General features: G+C 34.6%; 1 protein-coding gene across 3 annotated transcripts; it reads right to left on the bottom strand.

Moving 5' to 3' along the window:
• Positions 1-319: 319 nt before the first annotated feature.
• LOC136061566 (protein CHROMATIN REMODELING 4-like) lies at positions 320-14,391 on the bottom strand. 3 transcript variants are annotated; one of them, XM_065780970.1, is made up of 8 exons: positions 13,849-14,390; positions 12,118-12,459; positions 10,560-10,661; positions 9,653-10,414; positions 9,366-9,467; positions 6,464-9,241; positions 5,657-5,814; positions 320-975 (listed from the first exon to the last, which is right to left on the bottom strand). In XM_065780970.1, the coding sequence occupies exons 2-8, from the start codon at positions 12,334-12,336 to the stop codon at positions 771-773; spliced, it is 4,326 nt and encodes a 1,441-aa protein (XP_065637042.1). In that variant the 5' UTR covers positions 12,337-12,459; positions 13,849-14,390; the 3' UTR covers positions 320-770. The 3 variants fall into 3 exon arrangements, with proteins under 3 accessions (XP_065637042.1, XP_065637044.1, XP_065637039.1); XM_065780967.1 differs by having other exon boundaries at positions 322-975; positions 9,366-9,470; positions 13,849-14,387; XM_065780972.1 differs by lacking the exon at positions 10,560-10,661 and having other exon boundaries at positions 9,366-9,470; positions 13,849-14,391.
• Between the last annotated feature and the right edge of the window lie 7,425 nt (positions 14,392-21,816).

Below are 21,816 nucleotides of genomic sequence, written 5' to 3' on the forward strand. Positions count from 1 at the left end.
CCCCATGGGTGTGTCCAAAGGCCTTACCTTGGTAAGGTTTCACATCATCAAAAAAATAAAAAACAAATAAGCTTGACCATTGTTTGAGTGAGAGAACACCGATGGTTGTATTAGGGTGTTGAAATTGTGAGAATGTCCAACTTTTAAGTATTGATTGTTTGTTTTTGGAGTATTAGGATTTGAGTGAGTTAGTATTTGTTATGGATTTTAAGTGACTTGGTGTTTCTGAGGTTTGTTAGTATTTTTTGTGTTGGTTTGTGAGGTTTAGTTGAGAGAGGTTGTAATCTATATCAATGATGGTAAATTTTGGGAAATGATCTTGTACATGTTTGGGGTACAATGGGTCATGCCTAGATGGGGTGGCAGATATGCTTAATTGCTGGAAGGGACGTTTTGGCAGGCATTGTCATGCAGGCATATGGAATGTCATTCCTTTATGCATTATGTGGTGTATTTGGAGAGTACGGCACATAGTTTCATCTTTGTGAGAAAACAGTTGTAGAGTAGAAGATATTGCCATTGAAGACCTTATTAGACTGCTTAGTAGCTTGTCACTGTCTTTCTTTTTCTAACCTGTTTGAATTTCTTGATATCTTTATTAACTTGATTTTGGCATATCTCTTGTATGCTTCTAACTACATGGGTTGTGCCCCTTTATGCTTTTAAAGAATTTCGTTTACTTATTAAACAAAAAAACAAAACAAGCATCAAGCTCAAACTGTGAACAATGAGGTAAGAATCACTTAGTTAAAACAAACTTTCTATTCTAGTTACATCTTTATTGACAATGTCACAGAAAATATACAGATATTACATAGACTTGGAAACGCCTCATGCTTAAAGCAGAAAGAAAAAAGTACCTCACTCAATGTTTCACTTGGGTGTGGAGCATATGCTTCCCTGTAAGAAACAGCTTTCCGCTGGCGCTTCCCTCTACCAAGAGCTGCTTCCTCCTCCATTTGATATTTTTCCCACCTACAAAACACATTAAAATATATCAGAGTTTTCAAGATAACAGTCTATTACTTCTAGTCACTATTTGAAAATCCAATGTTTTCCATGAGTAGAAGCTAAATTGTAGACAGATTAGACTTAATGGCACATTCTTCATGTTGTGGAACTTTTTTGTTTCCAGCTTTGGAGCCTCCTGTGCTTTAATTTCTATTTCCTATATTTTCTTATTTAGGTTTTTACAAAAATGATACATTTATTTATTAATTTATAATGACCAGATTTTCCCTTTTCTGCTCAAAAGTGAACTTGTATATCTGTATGCAGTCTTAACTCGCATCAATGACAATCAGGCACAACTACATGACTTCAAATTACAGCTGCAAACAAACCCCCCCGGTCATGAATAACACTTAACTCAATTCAAACTTGTCTACATAATATGAGCCAGTTTCAAACCAAATATTCAAGATGATTCATACAAAATCCAAGCACAAACAACCAACTTTTCAGCTTAAAAAGAAGGCAGTCACAAACATTATAGCATGTTAGAAAAATACTGATGCAGTTGAAAAGGTCTAATAATGGCATGTAGATAGGCAAGATGTGAAATGAGAGTAATAATATTTAGGGGAAATTACACTTTTCCACCCTAAACTTACCCCATTTTACACTTTGCCTCCTGAATTATTGAAATGCACAATTGACCCCCCGAAGTAATAACTATGCCTCAACTTCCCCCTGCCGTCTGTTTTGGTGTAAGTATGACAGAATTAAGTATTGAAAGACAAATTTACCCCTCCAAAACAAACGATAGAGATGTAAATTGGTTTTTTAATACTAAATTCTGTTAGACTTAACAGCAAAACAGATGGCATGGGGTTAAGTGTTACAAAGTTTTTGATTTGGTGGGTTGATTGTGCGTTTTGATAGTTCAAGGGGCAAAGTGTAAAATGAGGTATAGTTTAAGGTGGAAAAGTGTAATTTCCTCTAATATTTAATAACCTTGGAAGAATGAAACAAGAGAAAATTGTTCAGACTTTTTAATAAGTGAGTTTTGGCCTCATGGTGAGACAGAAGCAGAGATTTGAACTAATGACCTCCACTCCATGAGGCATGGTTCTTGACCGATTGTGTTACCCCCTTGGGATTGACAACTGTTCACAAACTTGACAAAGGGCATTTCAAATGTTTTCTGCCCAAGCACAATTGTGATTTCTGGAAGGGACTAGAATCTCTGAACATGATGACCTAACTAAGGCCAGCCAGTCCAAAAACAAGCTGCTCATTCACAGAGATAGCCAAGCCTGAAAGCAAGGTGGGAAGCTTGAATCAAGCTTGAGTGCAGCTTAAACAAAGATCATATTTCAATTAGCTTAGCCTGAGAACACTGACGGTTGGTTTGGCATGGTTTAGTTTAGTAGTACTACCTCTAAAAGTCCCAAGTTTGATGGAGATTTTTTTGTGAATGTTGCTCTATGTAAAGATAAAATGGGACTAGTTCGGCAGGTTTGTGTGTAAATGAGTTTGAAATTGGGTTTACGCTTAAATTTTAAAACCCAACAAGGTTTGGGATTTTGGCCTTTGTATCCAAACCCGATCTGATTAAACAAGTTAATTATAAATTATTTCTAGCATAGTCAAAATTCATGAAAATCCTATGTTTTCTATAACCTTTTTCTACCATTATTATCATGTTCTTTACCCGTTGGGGTGCAGCCTAATGGTTGGAGGCTTGGGGCAAGTTGTAAGCCCAGATATCCTAGGTTCAATCCCCACTAGGAGTTCCTAGAACACCTGATACACGGTTTTGGTTAGTGGGGTTGTTTACTTCTCAATGATAGGTCCTGGCAAGGTTCCATGTCATCAAAAAAAGAACATTATTATCATATTCTTTCTCATCTCACCCCCTTATAAGTTATAACACATATATTCATGTGATATAAAAAATTTAAATTGTTTTTTTTTTTTTGATAAGTAAGAAGATGTATATTCAAAGAGCTACCTCATGAAAAACAAAAGGTAGAGCAAGGATTACAGAGAAGGAAACAAACAACAAGAAAATACAACAAAACAAACAAAAGCCAACATAAGAACTAAGTACTAAGCAGAGAATTAAGGAACAAAGGGAGAGAGTCACTAGAGGTGATTCCCCAAGCCCTAGACCAATCAAAAAGAGAACCACTAAAGAAAGCGAGCAACTGATTATTGGATTTGTCCGTATCCTCAAAAGTTCTCCAATTCCGCTCCCTCCAGATACACCACATAAGGCACAAAGGAGCTAAATTCCAAATGCTAGAAGAATGCTTTCCAAACCAATTCCACCAACCAAAAAGCGTATCTGCAACCGATCTTGGCAAAACCCATGAGATCCCAAAGGTTCTAAAAACCAAGCTCCACAGCAGATAAGCTTTTTCACAATNTTTTGATAAATTTTTTAGTAGAAACAATACAAAATATGGGAGCAAATTAAGTAACCCAATTGAGGATAGAAACCATAGGTTTGTTTGAAGAATTGGAACAGCGAAGGTAAAGCATATGATGAAAATGGGAAAAGCCATGGGACCCAAAGAAATCCCCATTGACTTTTAGAAGTGCTTGCTGGATGAGAGTGTATGTTGGTTACAAACCTTTTCAATATGATCTTAAGTGTTAACAAAAAACCTAGTGAGTGAAGGGGAAGTACTCTAATACCTATTTATAAGAACAAAGAGACATTCAATTGAGGTAGAAGCATCACAATTGAGTTTCTTGTTACTATAGGTTTGTATCAAGGATAGGCATCAAGTTTTATATCTCTCTGCGCTAGAGATAGATGAGCTCACCAAGTGTATGCTTTTTGCATATGTTATAGTTTTGGTGGATGAAGCTAGAGGTAGAGTTAATTTCAAGTCAAAAATTTGGTGAAATGCTTTAGGATCTAAAGGCTTTCAATTAAGTAGAACTAAAACATAGTACATGGAATGTAAGTTAAATAAAAAGTAGAAACAAAGATGAAGGAGCTCTAAGATTTAATAGTCAAGAGATGCTAAAGAGCTTGAGCTTTTAATATCTTGGGTCAATAATTCATAAAGATGGAGGTATTGAAGAGGGTGTAAATCATAGGATAAGAGTAAAATGGAAGAAATCGAGAGATACATCAAGATTATCGTGTGATTGTAAAATAACTATTTACGGGTTTAAGAGGCTTCTTTTTTCCCATCTCGGCTTCTTCTGTCCCACTCCAAACCTAACTAATTACCATTTCATAGCTATATATTTATGAAAGCAGGAAAACTAACTAAAACTAATCCTGCCATTGCTGTCATAGAACAAAAATAATGGCATAGAAAGGAGTGGTGGTGCAGACAGCAAGATCCACTGAAATTAGTTCTAATTTGAATTTTGAAATTTGAAATTTCATTGATGTAAGTTTATCCTAATTGAGGATTATGTGGGATTATAGTTTGTTTTTGAATTATTTTCCACATTTATGAACTCCTAGGAAGCCTATTTAAAAGGGCTAAACATAGAAGACAGATTATGTTGCTGCAATGGGGAATCAATGGATCATCTTCTACTTCATTGTAAGTTTTCTTGCACCTTATGGTGTGAAGCTTTTGAAGTGTTTGGGATTCGGTGGGTATTGCCGAAATCAGTTAGCTCTCTTTTCTTTGCCTGGACAAATTGGTTTGGAAAGCACCTTTCAACCATATGGAATATGGTCCCGGCATATTTAATGTGGTTAGTTTGGCAGGAATGTAATACCTGCATTTTTGAAGAAAAAGAGAGACCATTAGACTGCTTAAAATCTCTTCTCTTTGGTATTTTGTTTCAGAGGACTTGTATATGGGGGTGTAGGAATTGTATTTCAATTTCTGAATTTTTACTTTCCCTTTCTTTTATTTCTTGATTTGGTTGTAATTGTTCCTTGTTCAGAGTAGAGTGTTCACCATCGTGAACATGATGTTCAGTTTTTTTCAATAAAAGTATTATTACCTATCAAAAAAATATTTTAATTAGAATTTTTCCAATTGTTGAGTGATAATTCTTAGCAACTTAGATACTAATTCATAAATTTTTCTGCTTGGTGTTGATTCCAAGGAAACTCTAAGGCTCTATTTGGTTGGAGGATATAAATATTTGCGTTTTTTACCATGTGTCTTTGGTAGAGAAGTTAAAAAAGTGGAAAGATAAGAGTAAATTCCTATTATGTCATTGTTAAAAGTAGAATGATGAAATAGTAGTACAATTTTGTACTTTCCTTCTCATTACCATTTTCTCTCCCATTTTTTCCCAAATATGGAAGGAAAATAAATGATGGGCTCGGGTGGAAACCCCATCCACCCATTTTCTTTCCTCTACCTTTTTGCTCCAACCAAACAATGAAAAATTACATTTTCCTCGCCCTTTTTCTTCCCCCATTTTCCATCTTCTCCCATTTCAACCCAACCATAGTGTAAGTGCTGATTCTTAGGGCTTATCCTTTACTTTCCATTCAATTGTTTTTCCTAAATTCCTAATCTATTTCCCCTTCCTATTCCTTTTTTATCTGCCCTGCATTACTTTTCCTGCCAAACCTACTCTTCTCTTGGATGCAATGAAATTAGTATAAATTAAAAGCAGATAGGACAACCTATTACAAAGTTCAAGTGTCAAAGACTAGCAGTACTAGAGTAATACATAAAAATTCTGGAACTAACTGATGACAGGAAAAACTCCTAACCTCAGACGCAAAAGTCTATCCCATTCATTTTCTTCTGTACCAGTTACTGCATTATCCTCTTTCCTCTCAGAATTTTGTGCGCAAATATCATCAGTAACAATAGGAGGAGATTCAGCCCCTACTTGTTCTTCTGTTGGTTCATCATTCCATTCGACCGCCTGGTTAAAAGATCAATTGAAAAGAAGCAATAAAAAGGAGATTAGATTCTACATAGCTTGTCTATATAGTCATTAGAAACAACTTCCGGAAAAAAAATAAATAAATAAAGTAAACAATATGAAACAAGAAGGTTAATCTACCAGAAATCAACAAGAAAAAACAATCATCAGAGTGAAGAGATTTAAATAAATTCGTCTACAACTATTTGGAGCATTTAAAAAAGAAACATGAGTCCCATTTGTAGCTACTTAAGAGGAGAGAGAAGCAGGCAATAAATACACGTCAACAATGTTTTAAAAAAAGAAATGTGTCGCATTGCCAAATTTACATATGTTTTCTGTCAATGGAACACATGAAACTATAATAAGAGTCTGGATACCGCTTATTTTGCTGAAACTGAAAATTTATTGCTGAAAATACTATAGATAAAGGTAAAAGTTAGTTGAAATAGTTTAGTGGGGCCTATGAATAGTGCCAAAAAGTGCAGTGGGGCCCATGAATAATGTCAAAAATAAACTGAATAGTGAAATAATTTATAACTTTAATCCAAATCCAAACGCACACTAAATTGCGATTCAAAGTAAACACTGATGAAAGATTTTAAAATTAAAAAAGTGCAATCACTTAGACATAAGATGAATTGATCACCTTCACAGAACCAAGCATATCATTCTCTGAATCCCCTTCAGCAATATCAGTTGATCCAGACTGAAGGTTTGAACGGTCAAGCAACTTTAAAATTGCATTTTCATCCCACAATATCCTGCTGCTGCTCTCCGTACATTTGTCCTTGTAGACATCTCCCAGACCACCAGTCCTCTTCCTATGCTTAATGTCTGTATCTATTACTGCCTCATCTTTGTTCCCATTATTTTCTCCAGTATCTTTCCCATTTGTGGTAGGAAAATCATTAAAAAGTTCTTCTGTTCCCCATTTCAGAATATCTTCCACTTCTTTCTGTGATCCAGACTTATTCACGAAAAGCTGATCAAGCATCAGTTTCTTCTTTGCAAGCTGCAAAATACGCTCTTCAACACTAGCACGAACTACAAGTCGGTATACCAAAAGTCTATTTGATTGTCCAATTCGATGTGCACGATTCATAGCTTGGATATCAGCATGTGGATTGAAATCAGAATCATAGATAATGACAGTGTCAGCAGTTGCCAAATTGATCCCAAGGCCACATGAGCGCGTTGATAACAAGAAGACAAACCGACTTTTATCTTGGTTAAAGCGCGCAATTGCTGTTTGACGATCAGCCACTGCAACAGAGCCATCTACTCTCTCATATGTTTTAGGCCCAAATTCTATTGTCAAATAATCTTCAAGAATATCAAGAAGCTTAGTCATCTGTGAAAAAATAAGGACTCGATGACCTTCCTTATATAAAATCTTAAGCATAGAGTGCAACAAGGTCAACTTGGCTGAGGCTTTTATCCGCATTTCATGAAGGAATTCTACTGACCCAGAATCAGGTTCAGTACCGGGTATGAGATATGGATGATTGCAAACTTTTCTTAACTGCATCACAATATTTAGCATTGATTGCTGGGCAACCCCTTTCCCAATATTCCGCAATATCTGATAGTTCTTTGTCAGCATTGCACGATAGTATTCTGCTTGGATGGATGACAACTCGACAGGAACCATTCGTTCAGTCTTAGGGGGGATATTTTGCATTGCATCTTTTTTAAGCCTTCGAAGCATATGTGGAGCAACAAGTTTCTTCAATTCATCGACTTTTTCGGCGGTTGTAAGATCATTAAACTTCTCTTCAAATGACGATAGAGAAGGAAATGAAGTTGGCTGCAAGAAGTTAAGCAAGTTATACATCTCACCAATATTGTTTTGAAGAGGTGTACCAGTCAACAGTACACGATGTCGGAAGGAGAATGAATTCAGCAAGCTGAAAAGCTTACTTCCAGAATTCTTCAGACGGTGGCCCTCATCAACCACAAGAACTTCCCAAGGAACTCCACGCAGATGAGAGGAATCAGCAAGAATCATTTCGTATGTAGTTAAAAGAACATTAAACTTATAGGCAGCTGTTTTCTTATTCAACTCGCTAGGATCACTAGCATGCCACTCATATTGGCGAATAATGGCTCTTGCTTTTGCACACCCATGATACTCCACAACATTCAAGTTGGGAGCCCATAATGAAAACTCAGCAAGCCAGTTAGGCATTGTGGAAAGTGGAACCAATACTAAACAAGGCAGAGTAGCTTTAAACTCAACATACAGAGATGAAATAAAAGCACAAGCAGAAATTGTTTTCCCAAGCCCCATTTCATCAGCAAGTATCACATTTTTGGATTTATACCAGCATTTTCGCAACCAATTAAGTGCTTCTAGCTGATGGGGAAATAATGAACCTCTTAGTTCCTTCGGTTGCTCTGTGAGAGTAACTACTTCATTTTGCTGACAATCACCCTTCCCCCTTAGTGAAGCATCCTTCGGAGAATCTTTTTCCAATGTATGGCATTCAAATTGATTAAACAGATCAACCAGGTGCAAAGATTTTTGAAGAACAGGTTCATCTAATCTTTCCCAAGTGCATTCATCATAAGGGAGACCAGTCCATTTTACAAAAGCTTCACCAGTACCGAGTTTGGAATTATGGAGAGCAATCACCCGTTGAGGTTGCTTCCAGCGTTCCTCACAGATATTTATTACAGCTGTCCCATACTTTGCTTTGTAATTGTCAAGTTTCCTCTTTGCCAGAACTTTGAGCTCGGATTCAGAAATCCAACTATTATGAATATGAGACTTCCCAGCCCACTTAACTAAAAACTCATAAGATACCTTCTCTCCATCAACACAAGCAGATTCAGCCAGGGTGGCTTCCTGAATTTTGTTTTCTGCAGAGCTTCTCATTCCCATTTCTAAATCCACTTCTTTATCGTCTTTGGTTTCATTAGAGACGTGTGTTTCATAAATTTTTGGAACTTCATCAGTATCTTGATTTCTCAAACTGACATCAGTATTCTCCTCCATAACCATTCTTTCATTTGCCTTTTCAAAATCCTCTGTAGTTACAGCAGATTCATCTTGATCTTTACCATTCATAGCACAAGAATCTGAATCCTTGATATCTTTTCTTAAAAGATCCATGGCATTTCCTTTTTTACATTCTTTGGTTGCAGATCTTCTGTATACATGTATTTTATCCACTTTCATTTCATTCTTCATGCTTTCTTCCCTGTCAAAACTCTTATCAATATTCTGACAACCCTCAGTATGATTTTCAGCAGCTCCTACATCTAAATCAGTATCGCAAGCAGAATTTTCTTCTGAGAGTCTGTTTTGATTTTCTGAAATTAGTAAGTCCTCAGAACGTAGGTCATCAGCTACATTCACAGATAAGTGACGAGAAAGGCCCGTATAATCGCCTTGAACTCGACACCCCAGAACCCGATCAACCTGCATGTAGACATATAAGAAATACAAAAATATGTCATGATATTCACAATTGACCTGCATAGCCTATATTTAAGATGCTAATACAAGAAATCTAACAAACTTTGTGCTGAAGAGATTCATTTACCTGCAGAGTCTCAGTGGCAACACTTTCTCCACAGATTACTGTTTCATCAACATGACCTTTTTTGTTTAACTCATGTGATAGGTTTGTTGCTTCCTGAGGAAGCTTCTGCATTAAAATAAATATATTTACTAATCATATTCAAAAGACAAAAGCAACAGAAACATTGCAGCAACTACCATTTTTATTCTCCATGCTTTCAAGTGTCCAGGGGTTTCTTATCTTTTCTGGAAAAGACACAGAACAAATGTACACATAAATACTCACACAAATAGGAAACAAAATGATACCTCATCTTTCCTCTGAGCATCTGAACTCTTTGTTCCAAGATCCTCCTTTGACAAAGCTGTGGAAACCTCATGGTTGATAGACTTACGCTTCTGCAGTGATTTACTAGTTACAGGGCTGGCAGTATTTGCTTTGGATTTACGTTTCTTAGAAGAACTAAGAATAGATTTTCCCTTATCAGTCCTATGCTTCTTTTGACTGTCTTCATTATTCAATTTCGGTTTTCTTTTTCTATGTTCCTCAGTGGCAGCACTGATTGCAAGAACCAGAGTTCTTACTGGGGAGACATTTTTACTAGATAAATCAGGCTTTACCTCAGGAGCTTCCTCAGTTGCCTCTGTATTTGTGACTTTAGAATGAGATGAAGTTTCCCTAGCAGGAGACATTGACTTCCTGTCCACAGGGGACTCTGTATCAGGCTTCTTCTCATTATCATCATTCACACATGCTGAACTACCCTCCAGCAAACCAAGAGATGGATGACTTGGCTTGGTGTTACAGGATATATCTATTTGGGGGGAGACAGGTTTCTGTTCAATTAGTTTGACAGATTTTCCTTTGCTGGAGGACCTTTTCCTTGCAATAATGGAGCTTCCAAAAATACGGGATACTTTGGCCATGTCAGACTGAATTCCAGTTTTTGATTTTCCGGTGACTATCTTTGTCCTTGCTCGTTTTGAAATTGTATCAAGTTGGCTTATGGACTTTAAAGGGTCATTTTTCAGACAGCAGCTTGGACATTGCCACTTCCCCATTGGAATGCGCTTCATTTGATTAAAAACACACACAAAATAAAAAATCAAAACAGGAAAATAACAAGTGTCGAGAGCGGCATATATGACTAGAAAAAAAATTAAAAATTAAATAGCCCTCAAGTTAGCTAGCTAAAGATACATCAACTAAACATACCTTTAGTGGTGGATTAAGGCACTGGAGATGATAGGTCTGGGGACAACTATCACAACACAACAAGTTGCCACCAAGATCACAGATCACGCATTCATAGTAATACTGGAAGACAAAGAAATTGGGTAGAGCAAAAGGGGGAAGTAGTTAGTTAATGCTTGACCTGCAGCCACTATTGCAAGGGACAGAAAGCAGAAAGACCCTTTTTTATAAGTAATTTTTATTGAAAGAGTGCCCAAAAAAACCCTAACGGTCCATTTGGTTGGGTGGAAAAGGGGGAGGATGGAAAATGAAAGTTTTCCTTCGTCTGGTGTGGTGAAAGAGGGAGGATGGAAAAGGGGGTGTGTGGAGTTTTCCAACCGGGCCCACCAAAAACCATCCTCCCAATTTGGGAGGAAAAGTGGGGAGAAAATGTTTTTTCACTTGGAATTTACTATTTTACGCAATCTATTTTATCCTCCCCTTATATAAAATGTGTATAACAATAAATTTATTCACATTTTCTATCCTTTCACTTTTCCATCATCTTTACTAAAAACACATTAGAGAAAACTAGAAAATTTTCTATACTTTCACTTTTCCATCATCTCTACTAAACACACAAGAGAAAACTAGAACATTTTCTATACTTCAACTTTTCTATCCTCTCACTTTTCCAGGCTCCCAACCAAATGGACCCTAACTTTAACAAGGATGACCATTTTAGTTGGCAAGTGTTTCATACAGTAACAATAATAATAATAACAGAACTTGCTCAGCTGACATATAAGGATAAGTGCAGCATGTGAATAAAACTAAAGTTCTTTTTATTTAAAGGTAAGCTTGGCATGGTTGTTTCTGTGTCCATTAAAACAAGTGGAAGAAACAATCTTAAACTAAATCGATTCCTATTTCAGTGGATCAAACCCTTAACCTACCTTATTCTTAGTATGCAAAACTAAGAACCAAATCAAAAGTTCAATAGTATGAACACTTCTTTTGAATTACAAGGAAGATGCTACATAGTTTTAAAGCTTTGAAGCATCTTTTTAAACATATTGGCAAGCATAAATTTCAAAGCTACAAATGAGTAAGAGATATATTATGGGAGCCCACGGAAACTAATTATCAAGCAACTTCAAAAACAAGCAAGAGCTCAAGAAATCACTCCAATGAGCCCAGAGTGATGATTTTCTGAATACTCTTTCACCTAGAGGTGTCAAGGATGTTTGAAAAAAATACAAACAAACAATAGTGATATAACCCATGCCAACAGGAAAAGGAAAAGGAATACATAAAAAAGCTAAATCCAGCATCAATGATAAAGTAACTCCGGCAACAGCAGTTCTTATTAAGTGCTTCAATTCAGTAGAAGGGGTAATATGATTACAAAATGTTATGTTAAATTGCATGACGTATAACTTAATGTAGAACTTCCAGCATGGGGCCTATAACGTTTGTAACCAAAAAAATTCCTCTTGAATACATGTTTAACCAATAAAAGGTGCAACATCTTGAAAAACATTCAGCAACTAGAAGAAATAAACAATAGAAAATGATTTTCGCATGGAAGATAACCTACCCCATCATTTCCTTTCTTCTTGGATAAAAATTGCTCAGAATTAATTTCACCCTTTAGCCTGCGTTTAGCTGAAGAAGTACTCTTTGGGGAATCTGGTGCCACAGAGCTGTCTTCTTTACCATTGGATAGACCTGGTCCATAAGGGAGTTTTCTCCGTTTGCGCTTTAAGACCCAGTTTTTGTTAATCATTTTACTAGCCGATGAATCGCTTTCCTTCATCTTTCAACCTGGGTCTTTCATAGGTGGATCAAAGGGATAGCAAGTATATCGCAAGTCCACAATAAGGTTGATGCATCAAAGCTTCTAGACAGCATTCCGCTGCAAGCTCTAAAAGTTTTGTTCCTGCAGCATAACAATTTAGCAGCAAACAGTGTAAAGATCAAGTCATACACTTACAGTAAATAGAAACAAAGATCAAGTAAACAAAACGCAAGACTAACAAAAAATTGGAATTGAACCCCATAGTAACAGCTTTCATATCGCATAAATTAAATGTGAAAACAGCTCAATAATCAAGCACAATGCATAGCCAAAAAAAAAAAAGTTCCACTGACAGTGGCAGAAAAAACATGTGCCTACAGAGAAAAGATAGGAATCATGCGACCAAAGGAAAAATATGAAGGTGCAGACTACGAAGTGGTGCCAACTCTAAATAACTGATTACTACACAGACACATAAAGACATTGCTTTCTAAGACCACAGGGTCCATTGCGAATTGGTGCCAAATCTAAATAACTGATTACTACACAGACACATAAAGATATTGCTTTCTAAGACTGAAACAAATGTCATTAAGCGGAGAATTTCCAAATCACTAAGTATAGCACAAAAAATTTAGATATAGGACCAAACATCAATTTAAAGTTCAAGAAACATTATACAAACTTGATTCAGTACAAAAAACAATGCATTTCTGCAAGCAAATTATTTGTTTGCCTCGCACTAAATATAACACATCAAGGCACAAACTAGCGGTTCACACAAGAGTTTCACTCTGTAGCTTGCCATGCCAAAAGCGGACGCAGAAAGTTAGTTCAATGAGAAGTACTAGAACACGTTGAAGCAAGAACAATCCAAAATTCATGGCTACCGCAACAAAATGAATCGAACTCATTAACTCTTTAATCGAAAAAGAATATACGGGTACAAATTCACTAGATATAGCAGGAGATTCAAAGATAAATAGTACATTCTGACATGCCCAATACAAAAGTAGCATTAGAAAAACTTATAAAACCCATTCAAAAAGACAATAATCAACTACTAAAAGGAAAAATTACTGCCAAATCCAACATACTACAAACCCAATAGTTGAATCTACTAAACCATCTATTTCAAGCCATAAGTCATTCAAAATGACTACATACACCGCAAAAGAGAACAACAATGCTGAAATTCAGGAACCAAATCACATCAATCTCAGCATGCACACACATTCAGCTCACACTAAACCCCAGAACACCCACTTATCCCATAACCCCACTCTAAATACCCAATTCACCAAACTCAGCTAACATACCGAAAGACACCAACTTTAGCACCAACAATCACAGCCCAAAAACCCAATATCCAAACAATCCAACAACATTCACACCAAAATGAGCATGAAAACTCACCTGGGTCAGCTCAAATTCACACAAATAAACAAATACCCACAAAAGTACAAACCAAGAAACAAGCAAAAAAAAAACTGAAAAATACAAAGTACCCAGTTGAATTCAGAAGCTTACCAATCTTATTCTTGGATCAAAGAGCAAACTTCATCAGATTGAGATAGAGATATAGAAAGAGGTGAGCAAGATTAGGGTATAGAAACTTTGGAGATAGATGAGAGATACGAGAAACCAAGAAAGAAAGAGAGAGAAAGTGTATAGGAGACAAACAAATAAATATATGGAGAGAGAGAGAGAGAGAGAAAGGGAGAGTTTAACTTTAGAGAGAGAAAGTTTTTAGAGAGAGAAGCATACAAATACGGATTCGCCGGGGTCATAGGACGGGGTTACACTCTGACATGGCAGCAAAGATAGAGAGAGAGAGAGAGAGAGAGAGAGTGTATATGTGTTGGTGTTGATGTTTGTTTTTGTTGGTGTTGGTGTTGCCGTATGTTGTTGAACCCCAAAAACTCAACCAATCACAACACACCACGTGTCACACTCCCTCCCTTTCTCTCTCATCTCTCTCTGTCTCTCTCTTCCCCATATCCCAAATTTTCCTTTCCTTTTCCTTCATTCTCTCTTGCTTTGCTTTTCTCTCTCTCTCTCTCTCTCTCTCTCTCTCTGAAGAGTCCTTCACTCTTTTCTTTGCTTTCTCTCTTTGCTCATTATAGCCGCCATCAATTGCTACTTGCTCTTTGTTAATGTATTTGTTGATGTTTTTTGTGTTTTGCTTTTGCTTTTTTTTTTTTTTTTTTGTTTTTGTTTGATGGGGTTTGCTTTGTTTTTGTTTTTTTTTTTTCAACTTTTTTCAAATTGCAGCCTTTGTTTTGATCTTTTTCTTTTCTGGGTGTTTCCTTTCCTCTTTTGTTTAATATTCCAAACATTTTCTCAGTCCCCATTTTGATGGCTTACCCTATTTACAGCCACTAACGTAAATGGTACTAGAATTTTGGCTAGTTATCTTAGCCACTTTTCTTTTCTTTTTTTCTTTTCCATTCTTTAATAAAGGTTTGAGGATAGATTATGATGTTTGCTATGTTTGGATATGAGAATTGAGAAGATTTAAATTTTGAAGAAAGCTAATTACTAGTAGTATTTAGCCTATTAGATATTAAAAAAAAAAAAAAGTTCCCTTTATTGTTGTGAGAAATGGTATGGAAGAGGAAGTTACCGTTATGGAAGATATGGAAAGCACCAAGTGAATTAACTATTTGCTAAAATTGTATGTGTGTGTATGTTTTAGGTAAGTTTCAATAGATTCAATGCATGGCATCAATGAAAAGCTTAGGGGAACTGCCCTTCATTTATATGGGTTTTGTTAATAGAATTTTTTTTTTTCATCAATAAGTGGGAAGAAGTAATTTGAACCATATTCTCTAATATCGGTCAATAAGATAGTGACATTTTTTTTTTTATAAAGAGAAATTTTCATTAAACAAATAAAAGAGAAACATCCATTTTCCAAGAATCCCAAACTAAAGACAGGAGAGATAAGTTATTACATTTTAAAACTAAGTTTTGGAGAGTTGCACACTTGCCCACGGCATGGGCAACACTTAACCAAATAAGTTTTCTTCTAAGATTTGGGCACCACTACAGGAAAGAAGGGCAAATTAGCTCACCCCAGCCACAAAAGAAGTTGCCGCCGAGGCACACTAAGGCTGAGAGCCCACTAATGAGCGGAGACAAGCACGTCTCAAGGTAGAACTTGTGGATCGGCTAATTGTGTACTAAGAGGAAAAGTTTGGTTTGACACCCGCAAAACCCCAATTATTTTACACAACAACTAATCTTTTTTTCTTTTTGTTGAGAAACTACAAAACAACTAATCAGATAGCGACATTAAGCTACCAATCATATTTCATGCATTTAATATGCACGATCTTTTTCACATTATATGAGTCTCATACAGTTGTAGAACTCACGTATTGTGAGAAACACACACACCATTTTAAATTGAAATTCTTATTTTTTTGGCATTTGATAATATCATATATTTGTCATTTTACCTCAGTCAAAAAACTGAACTATGTTATGGGCCTTATGGGGAAAAATGATTTTGGCATTTGCTAATGGCACTTTCTTAAAATATTAATGGCGACTCCCCAAAATATAGTGCATATCAACCATGGAATCCTAATTAACTCCAAATTTATACTCATTTATATTCTTATATAGTTAGGTCCCAAAGAAAAATTTATAGTCCAGCTGTCCTATAGTTCATTAAACCTCTCAATTTCTTTTGTAATTTTGGATTATAATCACATCCATTATCCATTTGTCATTATTTTATCTTTATGGACATCAATAACTTGTATGGTTGGTTTCTACGGTTTTATGCTATAAAAAAATGGTTGAACATTCCAAATTTTCAAAAGGTGCGTGAAGAAGTAAAAATAGTGCATGAGAAATTTCTTGACATTTATCTAATATATTTTTTAGTTACACTTATTTTTTAGAGATATGATAGAATTTTAACTTTTGGTGTCTACTTCATAATGATTGATCTTTATTTTTATTATCGTATTAAAATATTAATTGATTTTTGGTGTACACAAGTTCAATAGCAAGAAACTCTACCAATTTAGCTACACACTTATTTTTAGGATCACTTATGAGTGGATGAATATTGCCAGATTTGCTAATTGTATCTTGCATGAAACAACACAAGGTTGAATCATTGAAAAACATAGCTGTAATTACTCAAAATGTCTTAGAACAAAATTTTGAAAGTTAAACTAAATGTGAGAAATTATCAAGAATTAGGTCGACGAAGTTATCAAATCAATTACTTGTCAAATATTACCACTTTTTTTTAGAAGAAATACTACCACTTAAAGGACTGTACACCTAAACGAGAGGTCGTGATTTTAGTAGATAAAGACATAACACCACTATATGTGTGGCTACGAATGAATGCCTGATCTTAACAATTGTACTTTTAGTATTATAGAATAATACAATTATCTTAAAATAATAAAACTAATTAGGAAAATAGAATTTCATTTACATAATAACTTTATAGTCCAGACCATTTTGGACATTGTACTTATTTGTACATTAGTACGTAGTGCATCAAAGAGGAGAATTTATTAAGAAGAGAGAAGAAACAATAATTTACAAGAGGTATTAACTTTTAAAATTTCAATTTAGTAATATTAAAATACTCAGTTCAAATTTAGAGGAACTGATTTTTTTTTTCTTTTTAAGGAATATAGTTCATATATAGAATATTCAAGGTTGACCAATTATGAATTATCAGTTAATAACTGCATAAGACAATATTGAAAAAAAGGTAATAATGTGTTTAATTATTACTTCTAGCTTGCGCATTTGTTTAATTAATGGTAATAAAGATATCCTTCTTTGATGATAACTTTATGGTCATAATATAACAAACATTTTGTCTTTTTCTTATTGAAAATACAATTAATAAAAAAGCTAATCAAGGAAGAAAATATATGAAAACATACAAAATGTATTTCCCAAATAAGAGAATCTTTATATATGGGATGACAATTCAACTTATTAATAGTCCTATGTAGACGCCAGGATATATATAGATTCATCGAACTCTTTTATCTTTCATAACTTCTTCCTAAAGGTTACTCAATAGACGTTGATTTTCAGTAAAATTTTCTAATGGTGGTGAAACTTTTCCAATTTTTGTAGACAAATCCTTATAAGTAGCATATTCTTGATTGAGATCAGGTGCAACTTCTAGTGTTTAACATTATATGCAATTGTTCTCAATGACTAAGGTTGAGAATTAAAAAGCAACTTTTCAAGCTCAACTATTGAATAAAAAAAGTTTGAAAAAAAAAAAATGAAGAAGTAACAATGTTTTTGTGATAGGGATGAGGGTAATTGCACTGGATTCTAATCCATATTCCTTAACACTAGCACAGCTCAATTTCGCAAAAGACCTTCATTTAAGCAGAGTCTGCTTCCCTTTTTCCCTACATAAAGTGTTTTAATTTTATTTTGGTATATGTCACTTTGAAATTGAAATGAAATGCACCTTATGTAATGCTTCATACTAATCAATAAAATTTTTTTTTTTTTTTGAGAGAGTTTCAACCTATAGCGTCAGCTCTTGATGATAGCTCTTTTATCATCAGACCAAGACACCAATCAGTTTTTGGTGTAGGCAGAGATTGAACCCTAGATCTCTTATACAACTATTAGAGACTTTATCAGTTGAGCTGACTGGAACCCACAATAAAATGTAATTCATATGTTAAGTAAAAGAGTAAATTTGTTTTTTGTTCTCATGGAAAAAAAAATCAAATAAACAAACACTTGCAAACAGAACAGCAAGCAATGATGCCTCTAAAACATGATATTGCATAAGCTTAAATATTGAGCAAATGAAGGTTTGATTCATTCAGCCAAAAAAAAAAAAAAAAGCAAAAAGGATTTGATTGTTGTGCAGCTATGAGGATGTTTGGTAGAGTAATTTGAAAATTGTTGTTTGTAGTTTTTTGAAATACGTGTGGGTGAAAAAGTACATTGAAATGCGTGAAATGCTGTTTAAAAACTAAAAAATGTTGTTTGAAAACACAAACCAAATGGGCCCTATATATCTAGAATTATGAAATTAGAAGATACTTTTTCATTGCTTATTTAATAACATGGTATATTATTTTAACTTTTTAGAAAGCAACTAATTATTTCATTAATTTCTGTATCGTACAATTGGAAGCATTACACAACCAAAAGTCTTCAGTCATGGTCCTATAGCAGCAAGGAGATAATTAGAACACTTACCCCATATGTTGCCTCACAGTCACTTTTATTTGTACTTTTTCTTCATTAACATGTTACCAATTAATACCTGTTCTTAGGCATTTACTTCTATGACCATACAATACATAATGTAGAGGCTTTTTATCTTAAGACATTAGTTGAATGTTATAAGAGATGGTTCGATTCAAAGAATCTTGAATTTCCCATCAAAATACAAGATTTCCTTGTTTGGTTTGCCATCTATAACATTCTTGTAGACTTTTTTTTAAAATACAATTTGTTAGGACCAAGCACTAACCTATTGCATTAAAAGTTATATCTAATAGTAACGGCGCAACTTTATTCTCTTAAAGGGTAGCAGCCTAGCGCTATCAAGTTGACTGAAACTTGACCCAACTTGGCCTCTACCTCTACAAGATGTTAGACTTGGCCCATTAGACCTCCACCCAACAATTCCATCCCCAACACCTGCACATGCACAACAGGGAGTCGAATCCATGAACTAGCTCTAGTACCAATTATTACATGTTGCATGAATTTTTTTTCTTTTTTTTTTATAACAAGATAGAAATGCTGCATGAAACTTCAACATTCTCAAGAATGATAACAAGTTTTATCTAGGCTTGAAAAAAAATCAGTTGTTAAATAGATACCATAGAAGGAGCGTTTATTTTTTAGGTGAAGGTTGTAGCTAGTGGGTGGCTTCCATAATCCATTGAACATGGGCTAAAAAGGGTGGATGATGGGTTCTGGCTAATGGTTGGTGGGCAACATTATGAAAATGAGTGACAACATATTTTACACTATATATTTATACTATACGATAAAAGTTGAGTTTTACAAGCTTCCTATGCATCTAAGTGGACGTTAAAATATTTCTCCAAAAAAGAAAAGAAAAAAAAAAGTGGACGTTAAAATTAATAAAATAGTTTGCCTCTAACTAAACTCTACACTAAAGTTCTATGAAGTTTAAAATTACTGTTTCAATAAAAATTATATTACCAACAATTTTTTAAAGTTTGATTATTTATTTTATATTATATATTTTAATAATCTATCATAATATATATTTGTTTTAAATAATAATAAAAAATTAGGCCTTACACGTTGTTCAACATAAATATTATACGTATGCATGCTTTTGTCACGTAATCCATTATAAGTTCATAAATTGTTAACGTAGTTCCTTAAAAAAATTTGTTAACATAGCTTTGAAGGAATTTAAGATAATATTATAATTAAAAATTAATTACTAAAAGTTTTTCCAAAAAAAAGATAAAATAATATTTATACTTACCTTTTTCTCAACCAAAAAAAAACCCAAAGGTTTTCAAGAAATTTAAAAATTTTAAGGATTTTTGTTATTTATTTTAAATTATATTAATAATTTTAAAAATACATTTAAATTAATATTATGATTAAAACGAAGTTACCAAAAATTTTCAATAAAATTTGTTAGGGACATATTTTATGTAAATTGGCTAATATTTTGATAAAACGCATTTTACTTGTAATTTGGTAGATCTAGGATGAGTTTAATACTTTAAGAAACAAGTGTTCAAGTTAAGTATTGAAACCATGCAAATCTGACCAAGAAACAAGTGAAGAAAAACTGTTCATCAAAGCTCGACAGATACCTCAATAGAAATAGTATCTATCAAGATTTAAGAACGAAGCTTGACAGAAGCTGAATCTGTCGAGATTTACGAAATCATAATTTCCAAATCTGATTTTTGGCCCTAGCTGATATGTATGTGTAGGGTTTCTTTTCTCACAACCTTGGACATATATAAGACTCATTTTAAAAGTCGTCATACAAGGAAAACATATGCAAAAAGTGACCTAGTTCATCATTCTCTCTGAAGAAGCTACTGCGTCTTTACGCCAAGGGTTTTGTGACCAAGGAGCTTCCTGATCTTCATTGTTGATAAAGTGAAGAACTTTATTTGCAACCAATATCTTCTTCAAGTTATTGATGTTAGTCACGTACTTGGATCCATGCATCATTGTTTAGTCACGTACTAGAACTCGTACATTGAACTGGAAGATTGCCACTATAATACAAGTCCAATTGGATATTGGAGTAAGGATTCAACTGTAGGTTGGTATTTTGGGATAAACCAAAGGGTTTGATAAAATTCTTTATACTTGTAACTGCTTGTGATTGATAATAGTGGATTCTTGGGAGTGATGATCTTAAAATCACTCTGTAGGGTTTTGCCTCAGTGGTTTTCTCCATTCGTAAACAAATCACCTATGTCAAATTTATTTTCAGCTACATTTAGTATAATTGGCGATTTGTTTATGCAACTACGCTATTGCATATAATTGAACATAATTAATTAACTTTGGTAATTAATTCATTTGCAATGGGTCAATTCATTTTATCCTAACAAAATTGAAAGGATTCATTATTTATTTTTTTACCTGTAGGGTTAAGGGCCCAGATGGTATATTGGGCCTTGGACCTTGGCCGAGAGCATCGTAATCCAAGAACAAATGAATGATGTTGGATGGGTCAAGCTTAGAATCTAATAAGCAAGATACGAATGGGAGGGTGGTCCGAGGAGAAATGTCTCCTCGGATAGGTTAAGCACAGCTCAAATGTGTATCTTAAGGTTCAAGGTAACTTTCCAGGAAGCTTCAGTGATAGGGACATGTCTCTCGAGTGTACCAGAAGACTGAGAGTTCAGAAATATCTATGAGAAAGCTGCTACCACCGCATTAAATGCTCTCTAGCTAACTTTATGGCTGCATTAATGTGGAGAAGACCCCTGAACAGTGCTGCCTTGGCTATCCCAACTCACAGAGAACCTGAAAGGTATTCGATGGGACAAGTACTCAAGTAGTGACTTAGATGACCAACAAGTGTAGGACCAAGATCGTTAAAAAAAAAAAAAAACTAAATAACATGAGAGACCCTCCATGAAGAAGGGATTGGAAAACTAAGAAGAAAAGCATTGTAGCAATCAAGAATCATACTTGTAACCCAACTTCGAAAGCAATACATAAGAATCAATCTCCTCGGACATTACTGAGGACGTATTTCCTTAGTATAAATTTGTCATATTCATTCATTTGCCATCAAGAACTACTTACTTGTTACATTAATTCGTTAAAACCCAGTTTTCCAATCTATTCTCTACAAATTTATTGTTTTGGCTCTTAGGGCCTAAGTTCATCTATTATTTAGGCTAGGAGTCCAAACCAATTCCTTACATTACTTATTTTAAGAATCTATTCAAAAAATTTTGTTATGAATATAGTCTTATGCTATGTACTTTTGCCTTTTGA

Source organism: Quercus suber, unplaced genomic scaffold (assembly GCF_002906115.3).
Source record: "Quercus suber isolate HL8 unplaced genomic scaffold, Cork oak 2.0 scaffold_14, whole genome shotgun sequence".
NCBI classification, from domain to species: domain Eukaryota; kingdom Viridiplantae; phylum Streptophyta; class Magnoliopsida; order Fagales; family Fagaceae; genus Quercus; species Quercus suber.